Source organism: Ochotona curzoniae, unplaced genomic scaffold (genome assembly GCF_017591425.1).
Source record: "Ochotona curzoniae isolate NIBS_2020 unplaced genomic scaffold, NIBS_Ocur_1.0 contig_48, whole genome shotgun sequence".
Classification (NCBI taxonomy): Eukaryota; Metazoa; Chordata; class Mammalia; order Lagomorpha; family Ochotonidae; genus Ochotona; species Ochotona curzoniae.
In genome coordinates this window covers 333,626-350,460 of record NW_024466391.1, presented here as the reverse complement: position 1 = coordinate 350,460, position 16,835 = coordinate 333,626, and the positions used below count along the sequence as shown (strand labels likewise).

Below are 16,835 nucleotides of genomic sequence, written 5' to 3'. Positions count from 1 at the left end.
AGAGTGAGCCCGAGACAAAATCCTAGGAAAGAAGTGTGGAAGACAAGCCCCCCAGCAGGTGCATGGGGACAGAGGGACACCTGACCGTGTCACCCTGCAGAGGCATCAGAGAGGGAGAGAGACAGAGCCTCCGTCCACTCATTCACTCCCTAAATGCTTGCGATAGCCAGAGCTGGACCAGGCACTCCTCCCAGGTCTCCCACATGGGTTCCTACAGACGCCTGCTGCATCTTAGGTGCTACCGGGCATTCAGGGACCCTGCCCTCTTATCCCAGTTGCAGGCTTAACCCAGTACGCCCCTCCTGGAGCTGGCTGAAGCTGCTCTGGCCACTGTCAGCCCGGTGGGGACGAGATCACCTCCCCTTGGTCCCCAGATAAGGATGTGGAGTTACCCAAGGTCTTAGCAGGTGGCTGAGCCCTCACGGGAGTTCCCTAGCCTGCCTGTCCCTGTCCCCCAGTCTCTGCCACTCCCAGCACCTCACTGTGCCTCTGACCTAGACCAGGCGCCTGCTCTGCAAGCTATCTCGCCTGTTTTTTAAAAAGAAAGAAACTGGCCTAGATTTGAAAGTCACCCCTGAACCCTCCAGAGAAAGGGGGCAGCATTCTGTTTTAATCCGTATGAGGTCAGGTCTTCCCGTCGGAAATAACCATGCTGTCGGGGGCCGCAGCAGGTTGCAGAGGTGCCAAGAGTGACCAGAAAGGCTACTCCTTTGATGCCCGGCTCAAGTTCACTTGAAACTCAAGAGTGGGGGGCTTGGGACTGGGGGCGGGGAGCCTGGTTCTTTTTTTAGTGCAGGGTAAGGGGGTGGCACTGGAAGTGGCTGGCTGAGAGAGCGAACAATGAGGCCCTCCTGGCAGGTCTCGTCCCGGCAGGCCTAACGAGATTAGATTTTCATGAATTTCAGACAGCAGCAATTCCTAATTCCTCAGTGTGAGGCCAGACAGGCCACGTGCACAGGCTGTTTGTCAGGGAGACGCAGGGGGGGAGGCTGGGGGCCGGGGTCATCTGTCTAGAGGCCTCCCTTGGACTGGCAGGAACCAGGTGGGGAGCCAGCACCTCGTTGTCCCTAAAGTTATCAGAGGGACAGGGCCCCCCCCAGCCTGCTTCCCTCCCCGACTGTGTGAGCTGGACGCGTTCCTCACACATTGACTGGTTTTTCATCTGCTTTCTCCCATGGGTGTCTTGGCTGTGGGATGAGGGGAGGCGTCCTGCCCTCCCCTGAGTGCCAGTTGAAGGGACCACAGCTCTGTGCATGGCACCTGGCCTGGCAGAAGCCCCAGGCCCCAGTCGACACGCTCGGGTTTGCTGTGGCCTTCCTTCCGTGGGGCTGCAAGGATCAGGACCAGCGCCCACATAGGATCCTGACATGTGCAAGGCGAGGACTTTGTCTGCTAGGCTACCGTGCCAGGCCCCCAACACCAGCTTTATAGACCCCGTGGGAGGCCCTTGTGATGTGCCCATGCACCTGTGCCATTCCTCATGTCCCAGGCCCACCTGGCATGGGGCAGTCGTTCCAATGCGGCTGTGAAGGCGTAGGCTTTGGTGTCGGAACAGGAGCCCTGGGGCTCTGGACTGCGCTCACTGGTCAGGATGTCGGACAAGATTCGGTAAGCTGGTGGGTGAGGTGTAGGGCTCAGTGACCCTGGCACACAGTGCTTTGTTGTGAATCAGCCCAGAAGGGCCAGGGCTGAGCCCACATCCCCAACCCGAAGCAGCACCTGCCAGATGTGAAATGAGAGTGCCCCAGCCTTGCACATGCAGGGTGGGTACAGCCGCCTTTAGAATCTGCCGCCACCATCCCTCGTGCCAAGAGGAGATTACAGGGTGAATTGGCAGGAGTTGGGCCTGGGACACAGAGAAGGAGGGGGCAGACGGGACGTTGCCCACGGCCGCGTGCTTGGAGCAGAGCCCTGCGGGTCGGGGAGCCAGGGGATTTGGAGGGTGGACAAGGCGTTCTCTCCTTCTCAGCTCTTGCAGGACGGCTCTGGGATTTGTGCAGCTTCTCCCCAGTCTTGGTTGGCTCAGCTGCCAAGGGGGCACAGCAAATGGAGGCTTTAAGCCCTGAGCTGGGGCACATAGGGTTTCTTTTGGAACCTCCATGCTTACAACAAGTTAGGACCGTGGGCTAGACCGTACACTCTGTCCCCCAGGTCTGTCTCCAAGAAGGTGAGAGCCCAGGTGTGGGCAGGGAGGGGTGGAGGGGTGGCAGCAGCGCCAACAGGACGCCTCTGCCTCCCGGCGCGGTCTGTTGGCTTGGGGAAGCTGAGACAGGATTATATGCCGTGGGTGTGGCCTGTAGGGTGCTGTTGCATCTGGTGGGTGAGCTGCTGCAGGCTGCGTGGCCTCCCAGGGCGTTTCCAGGTCCTCTGGAGAGATGTGAGAGAGGGCCACGTGTGTCCCGTGCCCTGGGTGCTCTCCTGAGGGCAGGGTGGGGTCTTTCCTTGGGAGCCTGCCAGCGCCGCTGCAGCCTGGGGGACGCATGCGAGGGCCCGAGAGCGGCTGGGAAAGCATCCGTACTGATGCACCTGCCACACTTGGATCTTGATCCTGACACCTTCGGGAAAGGTGAGGCACCCTTCTCCAACTCACAGGGGCCTTTGCAGGTCTGGGCGTGTGTGCCAGTCGGGTAGGGAGCTTCTGCTTTGTGAACTTTGCCTGCCAGGTGCACAGGAGCGAGCTGTAGAGGTGTGGATGCCAGTGGGTGCCAGGCAGGTAACATGAAGGTGTGACATGTGCCCTGCAGCTGGCACAGTCTGTGGAGTGTGGCTGCCTCAGCTGCGTCCCCTTAATGCCAAGCCTGGTTACTGCTGGAGCCAGGGACTAGGATTCAGTCGTCTGTGCGCCCTCCCATCTGTGGTCTTCACCATGTGTGGGGTGCTCCTGGGAGCTGTGAGCTTGTTCCCTCGGGGCTGTGTATGCTGCAAGCAGTGGCAGCCTGGGCATGGACAGGCAGGATTGGGGGGTGCTGTTGGCAGGACTGGAATCCCCCGTCCACACGGCCAAGGACAGTTCTGCCACTCATGCTTCTCCATGTCTGAGAAGAGGGTTACCCAGAGCCAGCCCAGGACCCCAGTCATGTGACAGAGCACTCCCCCGCGTGACTCGGGCCGCCTCCAGGCTCTTGGGTCACAGGGTCGGAGATGAGGGGTCATCAAGTGTGGCAGGGCCACTGCTCTTCCTGCAAGAACATTCCCCTGCCCCGCCTCTGGGCGGCACATCTGAGCCCCAAGCCCTCTGCACTGGAGCCTTTTTCTTCCCCAGTGGACAATGATCCTTCTCCCACCCTCCCCGCCCACCTGGCAGGTCAGGAAGGCTGTGCGGGGCTTGTCCACACTCCCCTGTCGGCCCCGCTGGCCTTGCTGCCAGAGTCGCCAACACAGCCTCGGCTCCCACAGGCCTGTCCCAGCTGGCTTGGGTCCCGCAGGCTGCCAGGTCCTGGGTCGGGGACAAAGGCAGTCTCAGCCCACTCCCTCGGGGCCACTGGAGACGACTGGTGGGAGAGGGCTTGCCCCACTGGGGTGCACGGGGCTGGGGGCTGGACATCGCAGGCCACTCTGGGGACAAGGCGTGGGCGCTGCACAAAGCGGGCCCTGTGTTCCGTCAATGCCAGGCCTTCTCCTGGCCCAACAGGCAGTCCTGAGCTGGGTTGCCCAGGCCTGTGTGCGCTTGCCTCGGCAAGCAGGGGGTGTGGCTGCAGTGACCTGTCCCCAGGTCCTCTTCGGTAGCAACCTGTGGGTGGCAGGTCTTCCTGTGTGAGAGGATGGAGTGAAGGCAGCTGTGCAGCCCTGTGTGGGGGCTGGCTGCTGTCTGTGAAGGACCCTCCTGACTGTCCGGTGTCCCTGGGGACGGCATTGCCTGCTCGGGAGCACAGGCCTGGTATGAGGCAGCAGGGAGGGAGTTTTTGACTTGCACAGGATTCTCTCACCGGGAGCTACTTGGTGTGGAGAAGCCGAGGCAGGTGGCAGGACCGGTGGGGGGCAGGGAGGACCTCACAGGGTTTAGAGTTGGTTTGGGTGCACCCTGAGGGGGCTGTCGGACCTGTCGCCCCCCTTCCATCTCCACTGTCTGAGCCGGCTGGTTGCCTCTAAGCTCCGACAGCTTTGGGGCGTCAGACCCCAGGGAAGACACCCTCCTGGGCGCACTGAGCTGGGCCAGGCTGTCGGAGCAGCCTGCCATGCCACGTCACCTCCCAGGTGCCCTGCATCCTAGGTGATGCTGGGGTCTGTTGGCACCAGCGGGGGCTAGCTGTCAAGGCACAGGCCCGCTTGAGTCAGCACAATCCTCCCGGCTCAGGCCGGATCAAAATAACTGCCTTCCTTTTCCAGTAGTGGCGGGTTTTTCTGCCTTCGAGGGGAAAACGGACCCACGGACCCAAGCCGAGCCAGGAGTGGCGGCACCTGCATGGGGTGTCCCGCCTCCTGCTGGCAGCGGGGCCAAGTGGGGGTGGGGAGCATCCCGCCCCAGGCCTGTGGGGGTGATGGCAGTCGCACGTGTTTGATGCGTGTGGTGTGCTGGCTCTGGTTGTGTGTGTTTGTGTCCGCAGGACACCTTGTGTTTTAGCGTGGTCTGTACACACTGGGGGGTTGCCTCCTTGAGCTGCACAGGCCCCAGGACCCTCACCCGGACAGTGATAGAGTGGTGCCCGGCCCTGCTGCGCGCTGGGAGGGAAAGCTGCCGCCCTTTGATGCTTGGTGTGGGAAGAGGGGCTGGAGACAGGCAAGGCACCTTGCACTTCCTTCAGACCCTGGCTTGGGGCGGGGCAGCTGGGCCCCAGCCTCGCAGTCACGCGCCCCTCTCTCCGCAGCGGAGCTGGAGTTCGTGCAGATCCTCGTCATCGTGGTGGTGATGATGGTGGTGGTGGTGGTGATCACCTGCCTGCTGAGCCACTACCGCCTGTCGGCGCACTCCTTCATTGGCCGGCACGGCCAGGCCCGCCGGAGGGCTGATGGCCTGGCCTCGGTAAGAGCCTCGGTGGAGCGGGAGGGGTGGCCGGGAGGGGGCTGAGCGTCCGCACGCCCATGCCACTGTTCTGCCCGGGGCTCTGGGAGGGTGGCGGTGGCACAGCTGGCCCTTGCCATCGCAGAGCCAGAGTTCCAGGAGAGAGGGGAGACAGCCGTCGGGGATGACAGTGTTGCGGTCAGCAAAGAGCCCCCACACCCTTCAAGTAGGGGTCAGGGCAGGAGTGCATGGTAGGCAGGGCCTGATGGGACGGGCTGCGGGTGCTCGGGGACCACCAGGGTCCTTCTGGGGCCTGAGTTGCCTCTGGGCACCACCCCTGACCTCAGCCTGAGGTGTAAATGGGGCTTCAGCACCTTGTGACCATAGAGTGCGCCCCTGAAATGATTTGGGGTTCAGCACTGAGGGCCCAGCCGCAGCTGGTTAGGGAACCATTCCTTCCTTTCCTCTGCCCACACCCATGGTTCACACAGGGGCTGCCAGGGCACTGGACAGGTGTGCCCAGGGGACCCCTGGGATGGTGACTGAGGTGCTTGGCGCAGGTTGCTGCGGGTCACCCTCTGAAGGTGGGGTGCCGGGGAGGAGAGCAGGACCAGGCTGGTTCTTTCTCAGGAGCACGAAGCACCATGAAGACTGACCAAGGGCCGAGCAGAGTTCAGCATGGCATGCGTGTCCCTGTGTCCAGCACAAGGGACTCCGACTGAGGCAGGAGATGGCTCGCTGTGTTGGTGGGGAGGGCATGGGTCCATGTGGGCAGTCCTGGCCTCCATGTAGCCCTAAGCCGTGCACAGAGAGGACGCCAGCAATGTAGGCAGAGCGTCCCTCCTCCCCCTGCCCCAGCCAGCAGGGGGTGTCTTGTGGGGTCAGGCCCGGGTCATTGGGTCCAGAGCATGAGCGATGGTGCCTGAGGTGGAGGTATGGGCCCCTGAGGTCCAGCCTGTCTCTCTTGCTCCAGAGGAACCCACAGATCCAAAGGGCCCCCCTGGACTTGCTGTCTCCGCAGCTGCCAGAGCAGAGGCTGGGGCTTGGAGAGGGCCTGAGGCCACAAAGCCCGTCAGCAGCTGTTACCCTGGATGACTGGGAGTTACAGGGACAGTGGCCCTGTGCGTGGCCTCTCGGGCCTGGCCGCTGAGACAGCTGGAACCCCAGAACACCCGAGGGAGCTGGCTGGCAAATGGGAGCTGGGTTGGGTCTGCATCTCAGCACAAGCGTGTGGAACTCCCACTAGGACCATCCCAGGTGGTGGTGTCTGAGGAGCAAGTTCAGGGCCCCCTGAGAGCCCCCGTCACTGGACCAGGCATTGTCCTGCCTGCCCAGCCCCGCCCCTGCCCACCTGCAGGTCCCAGGGGGGTTTAAGCAGGGGTATGATGGGGCCAGTGTTGGGTGAAGTCTCCAAGGACCCCCAAGGCCAGCAGGGCAGGCAGACAGGCAGTGCAGGCCATGCTGCATGAGGTCGAGGACCCCAGGTTGGGACGCTGCACAGCTGGGTGCACTTGAACTGCGCATTGTGTGTGTTGGGGGGTGTGGTTCAGGGGGAGTCCTGAACTTGAGCAGTTTCGAGGCTGTGCCTGAATTAGCCGCCACCCTGGGCCTGACAAGCATGTTCTGGGAGGGACAGTTCTGAGAGCCACAGCGCCCCCTAGTGGCCCTAAGGGAAATCGCCGCTATCTGGCAAGCTGCAGGTGAGCCGAGCTTGCTACCTGCAGAACGGGCTGACGGCAGGTTGCTCCACTCTCTAGGTTGTGTTAGCGTAGTCAGATACCCAGACTTGGCAGGTTATGTGCCTGGAAGGTGTGCGTTTGTTGCCTCCCAGTTACATCCCAGGAAACCATAAAGCTGAACGATATCCCTTACTCCTTGCCCCATGGCTGTCCCCAGAGGCATCTGGGGCGACTGGCCGGCTCCTAGCATGGCTCTGCTCACACCACACGATGGGAGGCTAGGTACCCAGAGAGAAGCACCGCAGGGTCGGGGAGGTCACGCTGGGCTGGGGCGGGGCCCTCTCTCTGCTCTCTGAAACTTCCTATTTCCTTTCCCTGCAGGAAGGCTGCCTCTGGCCCTCGGAGACCACCGTCTCGGGAGGCGGAATCCCTGAGGTGAGCCCCAGCGCCTGGCTGGCCCCCTCTCCTTGCAGCTGAAGGGAGGCTCCCATCCAGCTGTCCAGCAGGTGGGGGGGGAGGACAGGCCAGCTCGGGCCCCACCATACCCCCCTCCTCCATGCTTGCCCTCTGCCTCCCTCCCCCAGAGCCAGGCCTCAGGTTCTGCCTCTGCCCCCTCCAGCCACAGGTCTACGCCCCGCCCCGGCCCACCGACCGCCTGACCGTGCCACCCTTCACCCAGCGGGACCGCCTGCACCGCTCCCAGCCCACCTACCCGTACCTGCAGCACGACATCGACCTGCCGCCCACCATCTCGCTGTCGGATGGAGAGGAGCCCCCGCCCTACCAGGGCCCCTGCACCCTCCAGCTGCGGGACCCCGAGCAGCAGCTGGAGCTGAACCGCGAGTCAGTGCGCGCACCTCCCAACAGAACCATCTTCGACAGCGACCTGATGGACAGCGCCGTGCTGGGCGGCCCCTGCCCCCCCAGCAGTAACTCGGGCATCAGCGCCATGTGCTACGGCAGCGGCGGGCGCATGGAGGGGCCGCCCCCCACCTACAGCGAGGTCATCAGGCACTCCTTCCAGCATCAGCAGGGCAGCGGGCCGCCCTCCCTGCTCCACCACGCACACCTCGCCCCGCTGGAGAGCAAAGAGAAGGAGAAATACAAGGGGCACCCTCTCTAGGAGCCCGGGGGGCAAGGAGGCTGTTCCTAGGACGGAAGGGGGGTGGGGAGACCCGGGCGGTGCACCTGCGGCCCTCCCGCCCGCCCCCCGCTGTACAAATGCTCCGTGTTCTGTCTGCTCTGAATGCACAAGCTGAGGAAGCTTGCAAAAAGCCCCGTTTCTTTGTTGTGTCTTGAAGGCAGAAGAAACCACTCCACTAGACTCTTGCGTTCCTAGTCGAGCTGCGTGCCGAGTGCTTGCTTCTTTTCGTGTATGACGGTTTCACTTAACTTTAAAGACATATTTGCACAAAAACCTTTGTTTAAAGATCTGCAATATTATATATAAATATATATGAAATAAGAGAAACTGTATGTGCGAGGGCAGGAGTATTTTTGTATTAGAAGAGGCCTATTAAAAAAAAAAGTTGTTTTCTGAACTAGAAGAGGGGAAAATGGCGACTTTTGCGTGCCAACTCGGAAAGGGTGTATTACCTTGTAGAGAAGCCATGAAAAAGCAGGGCTCTAGAGTTATTTATATAAATGTTGAGATTTTGCACTATTTTTTATTATAAATGTGTCAGTGCTGGTTGGGTGGCAACTTGGAGCACGTCTGTGAGACTTTAAAAGAGACGTTGATGGTCCAGGCGCCTGGCCGAGGGCGTGGGTGCGTGCAAGGCCCGTATAGCCCAGGCCGCGCCCCGGCTGCACAGCGCTGGCACTCCGGCGTGGTCAGCCTCCCGGAGGGGTCCCGCCTTCCCTGCCTGGGCACGGCAGCCTTGGCAACACAGGTGAGGCTGGGACGTCACTGCAGAAGCGCCAGGTCACAGCTGGCGTGCTTTCTTTCCTCCAAATGAAATAAACCATTACTGAAGGATTCTTAGTTTTTTTTTTTTTTTCCTCCTTTTTAACTCCCCTGTCCCTCCCACTGCTCCCCTCAGCCCCAGTCCCTACCAGCTGCAGCTTCACCACCTGCAGGTGCCCAGGGACAAACAGGCAGCAGCTTGTGGGTTTGCGAGGCTTTGGTTCTGTCCAGCTGGTGCCAACTGATACTGCATGTTGGTGGATCGGCAAGGCCCCAAGTGCTAGCAGCAAAACCTCTTCTCTGCCTGTCTGTCCCGTGCCGAGGTCTCACACCCTGAAGACCCAGACATGAGGGTGGAAAACCCAGCTTTACCTCCCACACTCATGAAAGGGTTAAAAGGAACAGGATGGCAGACCTCTGCTTTTGAGCTCCCAGCTCCCTCCCCGTGCCCTGCTCCCCCTCCCCTCGTGGGAACCGACAGTGGGACAGGAGAAAACCAAACGAGGGCATTTGGCATCTGCCAGGGACCAGGACCAGGCCTGTGCTCCACTCTGCAGACTCCCACCCAGCAGGGAGTGCTGCCCCGGGGCAGCGTCTGTGGTAGCATGGACCCTGTTCGTGGCCCATAGACCAGCAGAGACACGAGGCAATACACCTGCTGTCAGTCACCAGCATTGTTGTCCCTTGAAAGCCGTGGAGAAGTTGTGATTCCAGCTCTGTTGGTAGTTGGGCATGGTGGCCAGGCACTGCGTCAGCCTTACCCTGAGCCTGCTGCTCTCCGAGAGAGACCCTCTTCCAAAGCCATGAAGGGAGGGGCAGAGTAGCACCCCGTCTTTCCTTCATGAGTTGCGTCTCTGGTGCCTTATCTAGGGGACCTCGTGTCCCCGCCGTGCCCCTGCAGTGGTGCCCAGCATGGCGAGAGCCCCTCCTGTCCCTATAGACCTTTCTGTCCAGGATCTTAGGTCACTCGCCTGAGTCTAAAATCTGGAAGTGGCCCTTGAATGCATGAGTGTCATTGGCCAAAAGCTGCAGGGTCCCTCTGTCCTTGAGCTGCCCCCTGACCTCTTGTGTGTTCGCCTCTGCTGGAGGAGGGGGTAAGGAAGGAGAACTGGCCTGGGCTGGCTGGAGGGCATAGCCACCTCTGCTGACAGGTGCAGCCATGGACAGTGGCGCTCAGCAAAGACGGGGCCAACTCCCCCTTCCATATCAGAATGGGGCCATGGGGGCCCACGGTCCTGGGTGTTGTCGCTGTGTCTTTGTAAGCAGCAGTTCCCAGGATGCACCCCCCTCCGAACACAAAGTTTGGTGGGGTCTTTGGAAGCGGCTAGTTGCGGGGGACTGGGCTGGTCTCGGGCCACATTCCCCCCAAGTTTCAGAGTCGAGCTCTCCCCTGGATTCCTCCCTCCATGTCAATCACCATTTTCCTTCCTTTCGAAAGGCTGGGCCGAGGTGTCCATGGACTTAGCAGATTGCTGTAAGCACCAGTGAGGTTGCAAAGGCCACAGTGGCCTCTCCCCAGCAGGGCAGGGCGGGGACCAGACCCACTCGTGTCCCCCTAGCTCCTACTGCAGGGGGGAGGGCACACGGAGTGCAAACTGCACCTTTTCCAAAACAGGGTTTTCCTGGTGTGCGACACCAAGCATCCAGAAGCACATGGCGCCTCGGTGAGGAGGAGTCAGTATGCTGTGCTTTTCTGGAAAGTGTGCTGGGGGCTTTGGCTGTGCACCGTGTCCGACGTGCAGGCTGCGTTCCGGCCCAGGGCCACACCTTCGCTGCCTGTCTCCCACGTTCTTTCTGTTCGAGTTAAACTTGTGTGAGCTCCGTGGCACACGCCACTGCTGGTTCAGACTGTTATCTGGAGGCCTGAAGAAACTGCTTGTTGTATCCGTAATCGTTAGTGGCAATGATAACTTCTGAAAAGCTGCAATACTTACACAATAAATTTTACAATTCTTTGGATTGTTTCTTGGGTTGTGTTGCTCCTCCCACCCCCCACCTCTGGCCTCTGCCTCCACCGTGACCCCTATTTCAGTGACAGCAACACTGGGGTGGGGGGCGGTGACGAAAACTCCTTGGCTCCGGCAGGTGGCTGTGACCAGTTATGTTAGGAGAGTTCACAAACATTTGCTCCTCAGGCTTGGATGCTCCTTCCCCACCTGAGCAGCAGGCGAGCTCCGCTGAGGTCTCAGAATGAATGCCTTCTCCAGTGAGCCCTAGGACCCAGACTTGGGGTTCAGGGACTCGGGGAGGGCTGCAAGGCTGGGCAGGGGTGACAGGTTCAGGTACGGTCTCTGCCATACCTGATCCTGCATCTGTACAGCACACCTGTGACAGCGGCGGCTCCTGCATCCCCCTGGCCCTTGCTGCCGAAGTGTGGAGCGGTGAGGGGTCCCAGAAGCCCCAACGTGGCCCTCTGGATGCAAGCCCCTTCGCAGCAATGAACGTGGCAACTGTGGTGGGGGGTGGTGAAGGACTTTCCCCCAGCACCAACTATAGAAGTCCTGTCGCATGTGTCCCTAAATGAGATCACCCCTACTGTCTGGCCAGAGCTTGTGAGCAGAGAGCTGCCGTGAGCTCTACCCTGTTTGGCGTCAGCCCCAGGTTCTCCTGGGCTCTGGACCATGGAGCCCTGGAAGCATCTGCAGCTCCGAGCACCAACAGGACACGGCAGCCTCTCGCTGGAGCAGAGCTTGTCGCCCATCCGCCCTCCTGTCCCTCGCAGGCAGAGGAAATGTGACAGTGCAGGAAGAGCTCAACCCCTCACTGGCGAGAGCCGACCCAGCGCCAGCAGCCAAGGACATGACCTGCCTCTGGAGTCCCGCCCCTGGCAGACCCTCAGATGCCCGCGTGGGATGGGGCTGCCAATGGCACACCTGGGGTCTCAAAGGACAATCCGGGGCCCTGCAGGCTGTGCGGGACTAACCAAGTCTAACCTGAGTCTGTGTGCGGTCCCTGGGCTAGACACAGGCAGGACTACCTCTGCCTGGTTGGTTAGGACATTGCCAGCTGAAGAGGGGAGTCTGGCCTTCCAACCAGAGGGGTTCCCCTGCACCAAACTGGCTCCAGCAGGAACAGCTGTCGGCTCAGGCATGACACGGGACATCAGAACAACTGGGACTTGCTGGGCGCCTGGTGTAAGGAGGGTGTGGCACCACACACCCTCCTAAAGTCCACAGCGCCGCCCCCTCCCCTGTTAAAGATTGATTTTATTTTTGATGTAAAGTCAGATATACAGAGAGGAGGAGAGACAGGAAGATCTGTCTGTTGCCGCAAAGGCCAGAGCTGAGCTGATCTGAAGCCTGGAGTTTCTTCCGGGTCTCCCACGGGGCTGCAGGATCCCAAGGCTTTGGGCCATCCTTGACTGCTTTCCTAGGCTACAAGCAGGAAACTAGATTAGAACCGGCCCATGCGGGATTCCGAAGCATGCAAAGTGAGCACTTTAGCCACTAGGCTACAGCACTGAGCCTCCCACAGCGTCTTTCAGGGGCCCTTTTCTGCTTGTTCTGAGCAGGGCTGGGTGCCAGGCCCCAGGTTCAGCTGGGAGATACAAAACCTCAGGCCCAACCCTGGGCCTCAGAGCGCCCCCTGCTGGTCCTAGAGCCTGACCCATAGTCCACAGTGGTCCTGCCCCTGTGGCTGGATTCGGTGGAGGTTTCAGCTTTGTTTAATGTGTTTTATGTATTAGAAATGCAAAGTTAGAGAGAGAGCATCTTGCATCCGCTGATTCACTTCCCAAAGGGTCAGAATGGCCACACCGGGTCAGTCCAGATTCAGGAGTCAGGAACTTGTGCTGGGTCAAGCCCTGAGGAAAGGGGCTGTTTCTAGAGCAAGGTGTCCCCAGATAGCCCAGGCTCAGCAAGCCATGGCCCACACGTCAGACCCCTGGCTGCTTGCTTCAATCCATGAAGCCCTGTTGGAGCAGAGCCACCCCCCGTTCTGGCTTCTCCGCAGCTGCCTGCCAACTACCATGGCAGAGTTGAGAGCTGCTGCCAAAGCCGGAAGTCCCGATTTTTTTCTTTTCTTTAATATTTACTTATTTATTTTGAGTTACACAGAGAGAAGGAGAGACAGAGAGATCTTCCGTCAGCTAGGTCACTCCCCAAGTGACCACAACAGCCAGCGCTGGACCAGGCTGAAGTCAGGAGCCAAGAGCTTCATACCGATCTCCCACGTGGGCCCGGGGGCCAAGCTCTTGGGTCATCTTCTGGTACCTTAGACTGTTAGTGAGAAGGCAGGTCAGAAAGTAGAGAGCCAGGACTCGTCATCCGTACGGAGCGCCGGTGTTGCGGGGGGATGGTCTCCGTCTACACCTCAGTGCCAGCTGTTGTAATTCTTCAGTGACGTTTCTGGTCTTCCTTGTAGAGTCCCACATGGCAACAATAGCTGCTATAGCTCCAGCAGAAAGAGAGACATCCTACTTTACACCTCTCTCCTGTGAAGAAAAAAAAAACCTTAAAAAATAAGTTTTATTGGGACTGGCATTGTGGTACAGTGGGTCAACTTACTCCCTGCAGTGCAAGCATCGCATATGAGTACCAGTTCAGGTGCCGACTGCTTCGCTCTATCCGGCTCCCTGCAGAGGTGCCTGGGAGAGCAGCAGAGGGTTAGGACCCTGCCACACAGGTGGGAGACCCTGATGAGCTTCCTGGCTCTTGGCTTGAGCTGGCCAAAGTGGCCTTTGAGACTGCTTGGGGGGGGCGGTGAGCAATCGGATGGACAACCTCTTTCTCTCACTTTGTCTCTTCCCACCCATCTCTACCTTTCCAACAAATAAACAATTTTTAAATAAATAACTTGTTCTCAGAATGATTTTTATATTTGTGGGAAAGTTGAGAAAATTGGCTTCCACATATCCAGCTTTTCCTGTTCCTGACATGTTAACCCAGTAGGATGGATGTGTTACAATGAATAAATCAACGTTGATACATGATCATTAAGCTTAAACTTTATTCAAATCTCCTTAGCTTGATTGGGGCAATGGACTGTACCAGGCCCTGTATTGTAAATACACGCAAGAATCTGGTCTGGGATCACCTCAGACAAAGTTTCTTTTGGGATCTCCCCAACTGAACTGCCAGATTCAGAACCCATGGTCTGCCATGGAGTGCAAGTGCCAGAGCCGAGCCTCCTCAGACAGAGCAGTGGAGAGCATAGCCAGCTGTACGTGGGGGATATGACAGTCCATCGGGACCTGCAGAGGACACCTGGCACCAACAGAGGACAGAACAAATTAATCAACTACCCCAGCCATATGTTGGCATGAAAAACTGGGCAAACGGAGACTCTAAGATGGACCATGTCAATCAGTGGATTCTGCAGGGACCTCGTCGTGCTTGGAGTGGCGAGATCGGCAGCAATTCACAACTGTTGAACTATCAAAACCACTTGAGCAGGACCCTCGGAGCATGCCCCACATTGGAGACCTGGGCTGGGTGGGAGACTGGGCGGGGCTTCTCCTTGAACCTTTGTGCCCTGTTTAACTATTTAAAGATTGTTAAAATAATGAAAAAAATGAAAAAAAAAAAAAGAAAGCAAGCAAAAACATCACCAAAACACACACACACACAAACCCCACCAAATGTCCTTATCTTTTCCTGCTTTCTGTCCCAGGACCCCATGCTTCAGTGAGTACTAACACAGCATCTCCTGTGATTCCTCAGGCCTGTGGCTGCCCTCAGCACCAGCACCACTGTCTCTGCTCCCCAGCCTCTCCTTGTTTCTAGCAACCTTGGCGGTTTGGAGACATCGGGTTTGTGCGTTGTTGGGAAGAAGAGGGAAGTGACCTCAGCCTGTTGCCCTCAGGGCCTGCGTGACCCCTTGCTGTGTTTTATTTCTTTCAAAGATGTATCTATGTATTTGAGAGAGAGATCTTCCATCCACTGGTTCACTATAATAGCCAGCTCTGGGCCAGACCAAAGCCAGAAGCCAGGCGCTTCCTCTGGGTCTCCCCTGTGTGTGCAGAGTTCCAAGTGCCTGGGCCCTCCTCCTCTGCTATTCCAGGTACAGCAGCAGGAGCTGGCTCTGCAGCTGAACAGCTGGGACTAGCTGACGCTCATCTGCCTTTACCTGTTAGGCCCCAGCTCCAGCCCCGTCTTCCCACTGTAGATACCGAGCCTGCGTTTCTGGCCAGGTTCCTCAGTTTCCAGCTTGTTCTGTCTGGAATGAAGTAGTGCGTGCAGTCCACACTGCTACAGGCTCCTCTAGGGCAGCGTGTCTGCGCATCTCTCGGGCTTTTGTTACAGAGTCCAAGAGAGATCGCACGGACAAGTACAGTATGTTAGGGGGAGCTTTATTGGCCAAGCCTGGCAACAGCAGCTCCCACTACACTCTAGGAGCAACCCGGGCAGCTGAAGTCAAGGCACTTTAAACTCTCATCCTCCAGTCAGCTTGACAGCAAACGCAGTACAAAGTTTCCAGCCAAGTATAAAGCATTCAGTTAACTAAGTGGCAGGAGGAAGGAAGGGAGAAGATGGAGCCCAAAGTTTCCAGTTAGTCAATTAACCTAAAGTAGCATGGTAGGAGGCAGGAGGGGCCTGGTGCCTGGACCCTCCAAAGCCATTTTTGAGTTGTCAGTTAACAGGAGTTGTCAGTTAACAGTCACATGCAGAGCCTTCCAAACTGGCTTTGCACATTCACTTAATTTGAAAGATGTGGGAGGAGGTAGGAAGGGCAAGGCCCAGAACCTGTTTCTGGTTGTGCTGTCAGTTAACCCAACACGCAGGTGCTAGCTATCAACCGGCTGTGCTCCATCACACTGCCTTACTGCTTGAGTCTCAGTCATCCCTGAACCAGCGTGGACTCACAAATGCTTCTGTTGCACTTGGGGTTCTAGTCCATTTTCACCCATGCTGTCCTGGTGGTTGCAGCTCTGGCCAATGGCCCCTGTGTCCCTCAGGTCTAACCCACTGCACTAAGGTGTTTGGTTCTGTCCCTCCATGATGTTGGTAAGGCATTCCCAGCTCTTGCAAACTTCCTGCCCCAGGTCCTAGAATCCACAATTTCTCCAAGCACTCCTGGTTATTTTTTCTTGGAGAGGGGCATTACAATGGTTGGAGCTGAGCTGTGATCCAAAGGTAGGAGCTAGGAACTTCCTCTGGGTCTTTCACATGGGTACAGGGTCCCAAGAACCTGGACCATCCTCCACTGCCCTCCCAGGTCATAAACATAGAGCTGGATGGGATGTAGAGCAGCTGGGATATGGATTGACACTCGTTTGGGATACCAGTGCCATTGGCAGAGGTTTAACCTGTGCAATGCCATGGTGTTGACCCCAAGACTGTGGAATTGTTCCAGCGTAATTTCAAAATGACCATCTTGTCTACCTTCCATCGCCTTTGCACTCTGTCAATGGTCAGTTAACCTTTGCCTTAGCCAGCCCTTTGTTACTTCAAGTAGCATTCCCAAGCAGAGCGTCTCTCAGCTCATGGCATGGAGGTTCCCGTTCCAGATCAAGTAGCCCTGGAATCTGGGAAGACGTTTCCTGAGGGTCAGTGTGCCAAGACCTGGCCGTCTGGTCCCTGCAGCTGTCCAGACAGCCCTCAGATGGTCATTCTGAGTCCTCAGAAGGGGCTCTTCCTCAAGAGTGTGTTGCTTCTCCACATCCCTTGCCTTTCGCAATGACCTTTAGAATCTGTCAAAAGCTACAAAAGACCTTGAGACTTTTTCTGGGGTTGGATTGAATCTATAAATCAAGCTTGGAAGAGACAAGATCTTAATAATATCAGCTCTCCATGAACACCTACGATCCAGTGACTGTTTGATCTCATTCATTAGTCTTCATAGTCGAGGCATGTAGATCTCACCCATTCTGTCAAACTTACACCTGGATATTTAATTTGGGCAGAGAGCTTGTTCTTTTTAATTGGATTCTTTCTGCCCACGTGGGATGCCGGGATTGTATTTCGATCACTCAGCTTTGATCTAGCGTGGTCCTGGGGACTTTGTGGGGATTTTAGTAGCGAAACAGTGGGTGGGAAAACTGTCTCCCACCCTCTTAATCATCTGAGCCTGATGCCTTGTTTTACTAGAGGTTATTCACTAATAGCTAATTCATTTATTTCTTGATACAGGTATTCAGATTGCCCGCTGTTGTGTGAATTTTTGCAGTTTGTGTATTTCATATAATTTATCTAGCTCATCTACATTATCAAATTATTCTATGTTCCTGGGAAGTTCCTCCGTTCATCACGAGACTGTGCCCGCCTCTCCCTGGTCACTTTCCTTGTGGGACTTCTGCTCTTTTGAGATTAACACATCAGCCGTTTCCTTCTCTTCAGAGTGATTATGGCTTGTCCTCGTCAGTTCATTTACT

General features: G+C 57.6%; 1 protein-coding gene across 1 annotated transcript in view; it reads left to right on the top strand.

Moving 5' to 3' along the window:
- Positions 1 to 8,907, top strand: part of PMEPA1 (prostate transmembrane protein, androgen induced 1) — a 38,616-nt gene extending 29,709 nt beyond the window's left edge. Inside the window, exons 2-4 of the mRNA XM_040988194.1 lie at positions 4,806 to 4,960; positions 7,000 to 7,053; positions 7,238 to 8,907. Of these exons, the coding sequence (XP_040844128.1) occupies positions 4,806 to 4,960; positions 7,000 to 7,053; positions 7,238 to 7,741 (713 nt within the window). The 3' untranslated portion in view covers positions 7,742 to 8,907. The remainder of the gene's footprint in view (positions 1 to 4,805; positions 4,961 to 6,999; positions 7,054 to 7,237) is intronic.
- The last annotated feature ends 7,928 nt before the right edge of the window (positions 8,908 to 16,835 follow it).